We start from the raw sequence: 13358 nt of genomic DNA, 5'->3' as shown, positions 1-13358 counted from the left end.
GACAGGCCGCAACAAACATTTTTGTTGAAGAGTAGCTTGTTCAACCATTATACAGCTAATTAACGGATAACAAGCGATTGATAAGCTGTTATTCAACAAAAACGTTTGTTGGGGCGGCCCCGATGAAGTCGGAACCGATAGACGAAAGAATAGTTGTTGCAATTGTTGAAAATTCAGAACACGGGTTAGAAACCTTACAGTAATCCAGTGCTATGCGCCAACAAGTGCTGCCGACCAGCAGGTGAAAGAGAGTTTCTACAGCCAGCTGAACAGCGTGATATGGCCTACGAGTGATGAACGAAAACGGGGAGCTGTTTACAGAGTTTTGTGGTAATAACAACATGGTCATTGGTGGATCACTCTTTCCCCATAGACTAGCACTTAAAGTCACGTGGGTTTCCCGCGACGGCCGAACAGAAAACCAAATCGACCACATCTGCATCAGCCGAAAATGACGAAGGAGGGAGTCTTCTTGATGTACGCAATAAACGTAGCGCTGAAACAGTCAAACAGGCCTTGAGCAACTTGAATCCCGAGCTTCGGAGTTGCAACCCGGTGGAACCATCGAAAGGTAATTATGGACCGGCATCAAGAACGCTTTCATCACGACCAGTGATGAAACCCTCGCCAAAGCGCGTAGCGGGCGGAGGGAATGGATTTCGGATGAAATTTGGAGGAAGAGCGGATAAAGACGAAAACCGGCATTGGGCGCGAACCAGATTGGCTAAAGAGCCAAACAGAATGCTGCGTTAACGCGTCCGTCAGCGTCCATTTGGCAGTAAACCCATGAGAAAACTGTCAGAATAACGCTGATGGGCGCGTTGACGCAGCATTCTGTTTGGTTTTGGCCCTTAAGACAGCTGCCCGTCAACGATGCGCTGAACAAGGAAAAACCGCCGCCGGTGGTGATGGTGATATCCGTTTGTTGAACGATATTTTTCGCCGCCTTAGTGGTGGCAGAATGTATACAAAGATGCCGCTAAAGAACAGAACTGGTCAGCTATTGACTGACCGTACAGAACAGCTTAAGCGATGGACTGAACATTTTGAACAACTCTTCCGAGTTTCAAATGTCAGAGACCAACAAAACCAGCAGTGTATGACGCCTACAGTTCGTCGAATTAATCGCGTCAACGCGGAGGCGCCATCGTTGGTTGACATTGAAGCAGCCATCAAGAGTATGAAATCCAATAGAGCGCCAGGGATAGACTGCATTTCATCCGAGATGCTTAAAGCTGATCTATCCAATGGCTTGATAGCCAGATAACGATACTTGATTCTTCTTCTTCTTCAGCAGCATAGAGCCGGGGTGGCTCGTGCTCTTTCAAGCACTCGTCTCCATTCAACTCGGTCTTGGGCCACTCGTTGCCAATTTCCTAGTCGTCTCAGAAGTCGCAAATCGCTTTCGACCTGGTCGAGCCATCGTGCACGTTGGGCCCCCCTGTTCCTGGTGCCGATGGGGTTGTTCAAGAGGACTATTTTCGTCGCACTCTCGTCCGGCATCCTTACGACGTTGTCAGGCGCACCGTAGCCTGCTAACTTTCGCTAGATGTACGATGGGAGTCTCCCCAAGCAGTGTTTGTAGCTCGTGATTCATACGCCTCCGCCACTCTCCGCTTTCAGTTTGTACTCCGCCAAATATCGTCCACAGCACTTTCCGCTCAAACACGGCAAGGGCGCGTATGTCCTCCGTAAGCAGCGTCACGGCTTCAAGTTCATAAAGAACTACCGGTCTAATAATGGTTTTGTACATTGTTAGCTTCGTGCGGCGGCGTATGCTTCCTGATCGTAGCGTTTTACGAAGGGCAAAGTAGGCCCGATTTCCCGCTTGGATGCGCCGCTGGATCTCCTTACTAGTGTTGTTGTCCGCGGTCACCAGCGATCCCAAATACACAAACTGCTCTACCACTTCTAGTCCGTCGCCGTCAACGGTTACCGTCCGCGGGAGGCGCGCATTTATTTTCTTTGAGCCTCTTCCTTTCATGTATTTGGTCTTCGACGCATTTATTTTTAGTCCAATTCTCCTAGACTCCGCTTTCAGTCTGGCGTAGATTGCCTCCGCTGTCGCAAAGTTCCTGGCAATGATATCGAAGTCATCTGCAAAGCCTAGAAGTTGGCTACTCTTGGTAAAAATCGTGCCTCTCGTTTCGATGCCCGCTCGTCGGATCACCCCCTCAAGAGCGATGTTGAACAGCATGCAGAATAAACCGTTACCTTGTCTCAACCCTCGTCGCGTCTCGAAGGGACTCGAGAGTATCCCAGAGATGCGTACGAAACACATCACTCGATCCAATGTAGCTCTGATCAGTCGCATCAGTTTGTCCGGAAAACCGTATTCGTGCATTATCTACCATAGCTTGTCTCGATCGACTGTATCGTATGCTGCTTTGAAATCAATAAAGATGTGATGCGTGGGCACGTTGTACTCCCGACATTTCTGCAAGATCTGTCGGATAGTAAAAATTTGGTCCGCAGTTGCGCGAGCCCCCATGAAACCCGCCTGATAATTCCCTACGAAACCTTGTGCTATCGGTGACAGCCGGCGTAAAAGGATCTGGGAGAGTACCTTGTAGGCGGCGTTTACCAGCGTAATACCACGATAGTTGCAGCAGTCAAGCCGATCACCCTTTTTGTAGATGGGACAAACCACTCCTTCCATCCATTCCTCCGGTAGCTTTTCCTCCTCCCAAATCCTCGAAATAACCCAATGTAGAGCCTTTGCTAGCATTTCTCCGCCATGTTTATAAAGCTCTGCCTGTAGGCGGTCCTTCCCAGCGGCTTTATTGGTCTTCAGCAGCCTGATTTCTCGTTTGACTTCTTGGAGATCAGATGCTAGGACATTACTATCTTCCATGGGCGCTCCTAGGTTAATTTCCGTTCCGCCTCCTTCTGCGACTTCGCCATTGAGGTGTTCATCGAAAAACTGCTCCACGTGTCGACCACCTCGCGCTCGTTTGTAATTAGATTCCCTCCCTCGTCCCTACACATGTCAGGTTTCGGTATGTAGCCCTTCCGAGTTTGGTTCACCATAAAACTTGCGCGTGTCATTAGCTCGGAATAGTTGCTCTAATTCTTCACGATCTCTGTCCTCCTTTTGGCGCTTTTTTTTTCCTCAGGATGGTGGTCAACTGGTTCCTAGCTCGTCGGTATTTGGCCTGGTTCTCTCTTATGGCAATACTTAGATAATTTTTCCAACCAGTTTTTCCCCTCCACCGCTTGTTGGCATTCCCCATCAAACCAATCATTTTGTATACTCCGAGGCTCAATACCTATTGCCACGGTAGCGGCCTCTCCGATGGCCGAGCGTATTCTGCCACAACCGTCTTCGAGGTTTGAAGCATCTAATTCCTCGGAAAAAGGCAGTGCTTCATTCAGTACTCGCGCGTAGTTCTCGGCAGCTTGTGGGTTATCTAGCTGCCTGATGTTCAGCCGAGGAGGACGGCTTTGACGTGTCCGGTATACGGTGGACAGCTTTGACCGCACATGTACTGCTACTAGGTAATGGTCAGAATCAATATCCGCACCCCGACGGGAGCGTACGTTCGTGATGTTAGAGAAAAACCGGCCCTCTATGAGAACGTGGTCAATTTGGTTCATTGTACGTTGGTCAGGTGATCTCCAGGTGGCTTTGTGGATATCCTTGCGCGGGAAAAAGGTACTTCGGATCACCAGGCCTCGGTAAGCTGCGAAGTTTATACATCGTTGGCCGTTATCGTTTGTGTCGGTGTGCAGGCTATGGGGTCCTACCACCGGTCTATACATTAGTCTATACTTAGTTTCCACCGGGGTTGGTTACCCGTTGCCTCCAGCCTCGCGTAGAACGCTTCTTTCTCATCGTCGGGTCTACCTTCGTGCGGGCAGTGCACGTTAATGATGCTATAATTGAAGAAACTGCCCTTTATCCTCAATACACACATTCTCTCGTTGATCGCCTTCCAATCTATCACGCGATCCTGCATTCCGCCCAGCACTACAAAGCCCGTTCCCAGTTCGTTGGTAGCGCCATCGCTCTGGTAAAACTGGGCCTTTCCGCCACGGATACCTTCTCTCCTTTGCGACAGATTTCCTGCAGAGCTACGATGCCGAGTTTGCTGGGTTCTAGCTGTTCAATCAGCACCCGCTCGCAACCTGCGAAATTTAGCGATCTGCAGTTCCAAGTCCCGAGTCTCCATTCGTCGTCCTTATTCCGTCACCGAGGTCGATGCCGAATATTCCGCTCCGAATATGCTTGAATGTTGTTAGTTTAAGTTTAATTTAGGTGTGTAGCCGTACTGGGGCAACACTACCGAGTCTCGCGATGGGGCTGCCATCTCATAGTGCCGAGACGCACTATATCTCCTTCCCGGTTAGTATACGACCTTAGTTTCCACCGGGGTTGGTTACCCGATCTCCGCTAAGGTTGCTCGTATTCCGGCTGGTACCACGAGGAGGTCGGGATCGGAGTTGCTGGATAAGAGGCTAACGACCACTATGGGGTCTATATTCCGCATTATCCAGCCTTTTACCAACGATGCTTGATGCTGGTACTAAAACTAATATAGCCACACGGATCAGACCCTTGCAGGTCTACGGAATATTTAGCGCGGAAACCAGATCACTCAACATACCAAACCACGATTTTTCTACTCATATGTTAGATCCGTATTGCTTTACGCCTGCGATACGCGGTGTGTTTCAACAGAGACAACACAAAAACTGTATGATATTCGAGAATCTTGAGGAGAAGAGTGAACGAGATGTGCAGAACATTCGATTGGAATCCGCCAGGACAACGAAAAAGAGGCAGACCCAGAGGCTCATGGTGACACAGTTTAGCCAACGACATCCAGGCTGTTGACTAGAACCTGTCTTCTTCTACTCGCTATATTTGTTTTCGTTGCGTTGTAAAGGAGATGAAGCTTTATGTTTTTCTGCTTACCAATAAATGTCAATGTGAAGTAAAAACAGCATTCCGTACTATCATAGTACAGTTTAAATTTTGGAATTATGATGATACAAACACATGGTCACTTTAAGATATTTATACTACATTTAATCGCTGTCGTCCTTATCCTTACGATGCGATTTCTTTTTCTCCGATCGGCTGCTGTGTCGGTCACGTTCACGCTCACGGCTGCGAGACCTTCTTCGTGATTTAGACTTCTCACGACTACGGGACCGTTCACGATACCTGTAAAAGAAAACGTTCAACTAGGACCGGAAGAACAAAACACTTGAATTTGACGTACCGTTCCTTGTGGCGGTCTGATTTGGACGATCGCTTTTCTTTCTCTTTCTCGCCGTCGCGTTCCGGTTTCTCCGATCGAGACCGTTCCAAGCGGTCCATCTCCATAACTTCCGTCTTGATTGAAACGCTCTCTCGTTCCCGGTCACGGTCGCGTTCTCGACGATGCTCCCGTTCTCGTTCGCGTTCTCGCATCTTACCGTGATGCTCTCGCTCTCGTTCTCGTTCCCGCTCCCGATCGGCACGAACGTCGCGGTCGTGACCGCGCATTCCTGGTGGGCCCATTCCGGGCGGCCCCATTCCCATTCCCGGTTGCATCGGCGGTGGCATCATCTCCATGTGGGGTTGCATTACCATTCCGGGGGGCATCATGTGCGGAGGTGGTGGTCCAGGGGTAAGTGTTTTAATACCATGAGGCTGCCAAGAACTCTCTTGATTCCATTGAGACTCTTGTGTTGGTTCATATCCATAATCGCCATAGTCAGGCTCGTTGTGATAGAAATCTGGAGGTGCCCCAAACGGAGGAGGGCCCATCGATGGATCATATTTGTTCGAAGTTCGACTGTATTCGCGACGATCAGCGGTCATCACCTGAATAACATTCTCCTTAGGATGACGTGGCATCATGTCTCCGTCTTGTCTGGGATGCATGTTCATTCCACCGATCACATCAATGCCGTTATTCATCTTTCGAGGAGGAGGTGGACCAGACCTCCAATGTGGTTGCATTTGAGCCGCCTGCGGATTATTGATTGTCAATCCTTGCAAACCGACTCCACTTTCGTGCATTCGCATACGCTTTTGTCTCTCACAATAGGCTCGCCAAGTCTCTTCATTAAATCCATAGTTAAAGTAATCTGTTATATCGGCACCAGGCTTGCGCCATGGTTTGTCGTCCAACGAGTCAATGCTGAATTCATGTGCCGGAACTCCGTTTATCGTTCCCACACTCTCAAACTCATCAATGCTAAACTTTCCTGCCGGTTGTTTTGCCTTATCTGGCCCTGGAGCGGCTTGGACGGCCTGTGGTTGTACTATCGGTCCCCTTGGCTTGACGATATTATAACTTGGACCGGATTTAATATCACCAATCACGACATTAATATCATCGTCATCGTCACTATCATCGGTTTCCATTTCTCCATCACTCCGTGCTGTCCGCTCTTCTGGTTCGTGACTTTCCTCTTCTTGGAGTCGTGAATCCTCTTCGGCTTGCTGTGGAAATCATTAAACAGGAATGAACAATAAAACACCAACCCATATGTAATTTGCAGGTTTACTCACAAACTCGTCCTCTCGTTGAGCGGCTGAATCATCCGTGGCTTGAAGATCACTCGAATCCATAGCGTTATCATCATGCTGATGATGGTTATCTTCATCGGAGAAACTGCCACGGCCGCGTTTGGCGGAACTTTGTTCGACATTCTCTGTGTTGGACTCGTCGGCTCCATCGGCGTCCTTGTTACCTTCCGTTGTGCTATCATCCTTCTCATCTCGGTTGGTGTTCCCGTAGAGCCAACTATCTTCATTACCTTCGTCGGCCATTATTGATTACGCTGTAAATTAGGAACAACACAGGCAAAATGTATAAAACTTTTAGTGTTTCACACTATCCGCTTGATGAACTTAAAAACTTGTAAAAATTTTGACGTCCTTGTGACGCAAAAGTCGTGTTTGACGTTTAGCTATACAGATTTAGCTAAAACTCGTCTAAAAGCTAAAACTCGTTTCTTCCGTTCAGACCAGCGGAGTGCTATCCCTATCTTAACGAACGGTGTTTGACAGTCCACTTAACGAAGGGCGCTATTGCAAGAAATCCAAGAAATAGCGCCCGTCTGACAGGTAGATTTGCTGCCAACCTTGTCGAGATGTGCTGAGATGTTGGCAACAAAAAACATGGCATCCATCGCAAGCCCCTGGTTCAGACCAAGGTTCAGACCAGAGCTGCCACATAGAGTGACTATATACAGAGTGGCGACAAGCCATCCCAAATGTATGCAATGCGATTTTTTCAAGGCTTTTCTTTCTCTTTCCTGCATACGCGTTGGATAGGTCGTCTGCTCGATTGGAATGATACTGTCAGATAATTATCATTCCAATTTTTACATTGTCGCCACTCTGTGTATAGTCACTCTACTGCCACAAATACAGATATTTGTGCATGCATAAATTTGGGACCCATCAATTATTTCAGTTGCTGTGATTTCTAGCTCTACTAAGGTTCCTGAATTTTAAAGTACTCCATAAACTGTTTATGTTATTTAAAAGATTAGTTCAAGAAAATAAAATACTCCGGAGAAAACGGTAGGGTCCCAAATTTATGCATGCACAAATATCTGTATTTATGGCAGCTCTGCACTCAAAATAATCCGCACATAACTAATGGAAAATTTCCATTATGAAAATCCTTATGATTATTATGTGCCGCATATAAACACAATCCGCCCAGAAGTACGCATGAAAATTATCATATGAATAGTATGTGCAAATTTTAAAGATAAATTTTAAAAACACATAAATGGTAACTGGTTGGCATATAAAGTTCATTTGCTGGGAACATGGAAAAAATCTATGTGTGAAACAGATAGAAACTATAGGAAAAGTTTTCTCAGTGTGGTTCAGACCAGCCGTCACTGATAAAAATAGACGCGGCCTTACCAAAAGATCTTACACATGAATTTCAACGTGCAAATATTGATAATCTTGTTTCATATGTCAATCATTCGGGTATCAAAAGTGTTTCCCTTCAATTTAACGTGAAATGGAATATTTCATAGAAAAAACACGTTAAACAACCATGCTTTACCAACAAACCTTCAATCAACATGGTAGTCACTGCTTTAGCACCGCAAATCCACGTGTTTTACCATTAGATCATATCCTGTTGCAATCCACATGAAATTAAGGTGTAAGTTTTTATAAATATATCACTGGTTTTACACGTTTAATCAAACGGTAACTCTTATGAAAAGTCATTCTATTTGAAATTCACGTGGCTTTCACGATGAGTTGATGTGAATATCAGATCATCTCAAAGTGTTTTACCCATGGTTTTGCAATTGAATATGATTCATGTGTTATTCCTATGGAACTGTAGTGATTAGCACCAGGAGAATATCTATGTGATCTGCACATTGATCGCACGTGTATCCAGCTTTTTACGCGCTATAATGGCGGACGCTATAAACTGTGTTCGTAATATTCGAACAATCTTTTTGACAACTCTGCATCCATCAAAACTGGGCACTCTTCTCCTGTACGGCAGTGTTGCTTTTTCTTTCGTTTACGCAAAAGAAGGAGGCCAATAGTTTTGTTTACATTTCGCACATTTTTGCTCTCCTTCTTTGACTTAAACGAAAGAAAGAGCACGATAGTGTTGCAAGAGAAAAGTGCCAGATTTGATGTATGCAGAGTTGTCAAAAAGATTGTTCGCATATTACGAACACAATTTATAGCGGCCATCATTATAGCGCGTAAAAAGCTGGATACAGTTTTATAATTCACCGTCATGAATTGTATATGAAGACACGCACGACTACAAAACAATTTATTGTTCATTTCGATTTAACATACTCTAATCATTATCCAGCTTTTTACGCGCTATAATAGTGACCGCTATAAATTGTGTTCGTGATATGCGAACAATCTTTTTGACAACTCTGCATACATCAAATCTGGCACTCTTCTCTTGCAACACTACCGTGCTCTTTCTTTCGTTTACGCCAAAGAAGGAGAGCAAAAATGTGCGAAACGTAAACAAAACTATTGCTTTCCTTTTTTTGCGTAAACGAAAGAAAGAGCAACACTGCCGTACAGGAGAAGAGTGCCCAGTTTTGATGTATGCAGAGTTGTCAAAAAGATTGTTCGCATATTACGAACACAATTTATAGCGTCCTCCATTATAGCGCGTAAAAAGCTGGATACAATTCCAATGTGAAATTGACATGAAAACGATTTAATGTAACCTTCTATTACGATTTTGTGTTATCTGGGGGGGGGTGATCTGACGGAAAACCTCTATTGGTACTTTATGGCAGCAGTTGCGTAGATTTGACAGATTATCTGTCAAATTGCATGGGCGAACTAGAGTGACTACATCCACCTTTTCGCGCGCTTAATGGCGGCTAAGTAGTGGGTACACTTTTCGGCAATGTTTATTTGCTTTTGGGAACTCCGCTCACGTACGCTTGAAGGTTCTACAAAAACAATCAAGGCTGGAAATGTCAAGTTGACGTGAATAAAGTGGCCACCCAGTAAACCATTTGGTTTGTATATCTCGATTGCAACTGAGGTATACGAAATCATATCTGAACGAAAAAGTTATATTTTACGCCATATAAGAGCATATATGTACCAAAGTGGAGGCGATATACGTGCGACAATTTTGACAACTATTTGTAATTCTATTTTGCGCAGTTTTTATAACACGCAACTAAATACTCCTGAATATATGATATAGATATAATCAAATATTGCAATTGTCTATCCTGCTTTATAATTCACAGTCATGAATTGTATATGAAGACACGCACGACTGCAAAACAACTTATTGTTCACTTCGATTTGACATACTCTAATTATTATACAACTCCAATATGAAGTTGACATGAAAACGATTCAATGTGAACTTTCTATTACGATTTTGTGTTATCTGGGCTTGCTAACGTTTTCCAAAAATTGTACCCACCAGCCGCCGTTACGCTCGAGAAAAGGTGGATTGCGGTTTTAAAACAAAATCATTGCGTACTAGTGTCACTTGAAATATAACGTTTAAGCACAGAGAACAGGTTAACAGGCTCGAAGGAAGTAATCGATTTTTTGTGTGTAAAATCTGTCGGTGGCGCCCTTCAGAAATAGTTTGCCAAACGCATAAAAAAATATCCATGTACCTTTATCAAAATTTCTTTGTGCTGGAGTTACATAGCAGCGATGGCAGCGACATCAAGATTTAGTTTGCCACTTACTGCTCGAGGGGTGTTCTACTGAAGCACAGAGAACAGACATTCATCTTGAACCCGCAACGTGTGTAAAAGCTCTGCGGCCATTTTGAAAGTATGTGGTAATGCTGCCGTTACGTGGCGCTCACATCACTAACAGAATGGGCTTTGCTTGATAATGTCTGTCAAGTCACATCAAAGCTTTCGTCGGATTTTCACCAAAACATTTCATATAGTTGCTACAGCAACTGACGTATTGTTTACCCAATCCATCGCACTTAAAATAAAGGTAAACATTTATCAAAAATAGCAATATTTGACTAATTCAATTTAAATCCTGGATTTTGATTACGAATTTCCTAAGTAACAATTTCAGGCTGATCAAACGCTTTTATAGCTGATTTTATTCAACCTGTGCTGATCTATGGTTTAAGTTTAGAAATAAAAACCTTTTTTCAGCTCTTAAACATCTAAATCTGGTGATTTTATCAAGCTTTAGGCTAATTATTAGCTGTTTTCGAAGCTGCAACTTAGCTTAATAGAAAGTTTTTTGCACTTTTAAATAGCCAATTTGCCCCAAAGCTGTCAATTTTATTTTTAGAATGAGAAATAGTTTTGCAATCTGCTTTTTCAGTCGCTTAATTAACGCCTCATCAACCTTTATGCAGCCAAAAAAATCTTTGTTAAATTCAAAAAGATGGAACGCGTCATTTTTATTTTGCCGTAAACATTGTCGAACGCGATATTTTTTAATTTCGAATAACTTTAATTCGTATAAGTTGCATTTGCATCTGCAGAACAGACAGTGAGAATATCTTTACACCTAAAGCCTAGTCCGCCTAGCGTGAAGCAGTCGATAATGTCGATAACTGACAAACTTTTACTGTCAACCGAATTGCGAAATTCTATGATCTGACAGTATGTGTGCTGTGAGCCAAAAGAAAACTTGGTAGAAGTTTGTAAAGCCACTTTAACACCCTTGAGCAGCCTTGAAGTAGTTTGAAAGCTGTGAGCCTAATGAAAGCTTCCACTCTACACTTCAACATCTTTATGCAGCCGTAAAACGGTTTGATGTTTATAGCTGTTTAGAAGCAGATTGTTTAGCAGAAAAATCCGCTATTAAGCTTGTTTATCAGCTTTTGGGAGAGAACTGGTTTGAAAAACATGAAGCAGCTTAAACATCGCTTATGTAAACACCATTTGAGTGCTTACTTTATCCAGCTTTGATCACCTTAAACCAACCTGTAAACAGCCATTGCTCTTGCAATTCAGCTACCGTTGTTACTTGGGTTGAACAATGAACGATCCATTGGCATACAGGCCGCGATTTCAGCAGCCGCCATCTCCTAGATCAATGAATCAAAGCCAAACATTCCACCGGCGGCCTTCGATGAAGTGGTAAAAGTTTTCTGGTGCTCAAAGATGAAAAGTTCACTTCTAGTACCACCGCGGTGGGGTCATGCTGAGTGTAACGATGAAATGGTACACTCCAATAAGGTTTTGCACGGGCGAGCATAACCTCACTTCTTTGACGTCTATCAGTGGTTTGTTTACATAGACTTAGAACGTGGGTTAACATGTTGAAAGTAAATATTGCTTAAGGCCTTAACGGTAAGTCAGAAAAGCACAAAAACTGCCATTCCCAGTAGTTTGGAGGGCGACACTGCTGGATAATATGCTTTTAAAACGTTTAACTTCAATTTATGCATATCGCGTTCGCCTAACAAATAGTAAACAAACCACGAGTGGATGTCAAATGGGTGAATTGCGTTCATTCCGGTTCATTCGTGACGTCACCTTGCAAAACTTTATGCGGAAAAACACTAAATACGATGCCTATTAGCCATACTTATCAAAATAAAGGAAAAATTGAACTGCAATTTGGTTTCGGTTTTCCATGTTTAGCCGTGTTCAACAAATAACATAAACAAAATCGATTCGTTGCTACAACCGTTGCTAGGTTGCTACAGTAACTAACATTAGAGTTGCCAATATTTCGAATATGTAGAAAATGACAAGAATATATAACAAATTTGGCAACGCGGATGTCGGACAACTGGCGCACCCTAAGAGAGATGTCGCTACTGTCTTGTTTAAAAGCTTACACACCATTTGCGTGATATTTTATATCAACATAATTGTCTGTTCTCTGTGATTGAAGGATTACTCGTAGATTACATAAAAACCTTTTACACACATTTTGTCGATTACCTGGTAGTCTGTTCTCTGTGGTTATATGCAGTGATTAAAATTAACGATATTGTGCTTTACAGCTGTACCTGCACTCTTAAATGATTCTACCTGTAAATAGGTCGGATTTAGTTAAAGCTAGGTTGAAAGTACTCAAAATGTCCTTAAAGTGTACAAACTCAAAGTTTAGGTAAAAATTTCAACCAATTTTGGCTACTTGCTACCGATAACTGAATTATTCTCTATGACAAATAACGCAATTTTAAGTTCCTACTACCAATTTTTTGGTTGAAAAACTACTAAAAATCTGAGTTTGTACACTTTAAGGGCATTTTGAGTAGTTTCAACCTAACTTTAACTAAATCCGACCAATTTACAGGTAGAATCATTTAAGAGTGTGGATTAATCCAGATTATTTTTCTCAAATGCCAATGTATTGCAAATTGCATCAAAAACGCGAAATGCAAAAATCTTGCAAACAGTTTACAAGTAAAATGCTAGCAGCGAGCTGTCAAATATTTATGTCAACTTATTGCAAGTGTCAATCCCAATAAATTGACATGAATAATTGACGGCTCACTGCTGGAATTTTGCTTGTAAAATGTTCGCAAGTTTCTTGCATTTCGCGTTTTTGATGCAATTTGCAATATATGACAAAACAAAACAGCAACATTGCAGTTGTTACACAGAGAACAGACATCCATTCAGGAACAAATTTTTCGGGAATTCTTGGATAAAATTTCAAATTAAAATCACCTATTACCGTGGACCCCCGTTCGTTTGACCGTTTTTAATCTGAACACTTTTTAATTTGGACCCCGTTGGTTTGCACGACGTGCAAATTAAAAATGGTTCGAAAGTCATACTCAATATGACATCATTTGCTTATGCAGACAATGCTCATAAACACGATTTGTTTGTGCTGATCTAGCGTGTTTAATCTGTTTCACATTGCGTTTTCCCAACGATTATGGTAGAAATCCGATCGGAGAATGAATATTCGCTGC

General features: G+C 43.2%; 1 protein-coding gene across 1 annotated transcript; it reads right to left on the bottom strand.

Moving 5' to 3' along the window:
- Positions 1-4970: 4970 nt before the first annotated feature.
- LOC128742759 (pre-mRNA 3'-end-processing factor FIP1) lies at positions 4971-6845 on the bottom strand. The gene is made up of 3 exons (XM_053839210.1): positions 6509-6845; positions 5229-6439; positions 4971-5170 (listed from the first exon to the last, which is right to left on the bottom strand). The coding sequence occupies exons 1-3, from the start codon at positions 6767-6769 to the stop codon at positions 5032-5034; spliced, it is 1611 nt and encodes a 536-aa protein (XP_053695185.1). The 5' UTR covers positions 6770-6845; the 3' UTR covers positions 4971-5031.
- Between the last annotated feature and the right edge of the window lie 6513 nt (positions 6846-13358).

The sequence above is a fragment of the Sabethes cyaneus genome, chromosome 3, assembly GCF_943734655.1.
Source record: "Sabethes cyaneus chromosome 3, idSabCyanKW18_F2, whole genome shotgun sequence".
Lineage (NCBI taxonomy): Eukaryota > Metazoa > Arthropoda > Insecta > Diptera > Culicidae > Sabethes > Sabethes cyaneus.
This window is presented reverse-complemented; position numbering and strand designations above follow the sequence as displayed.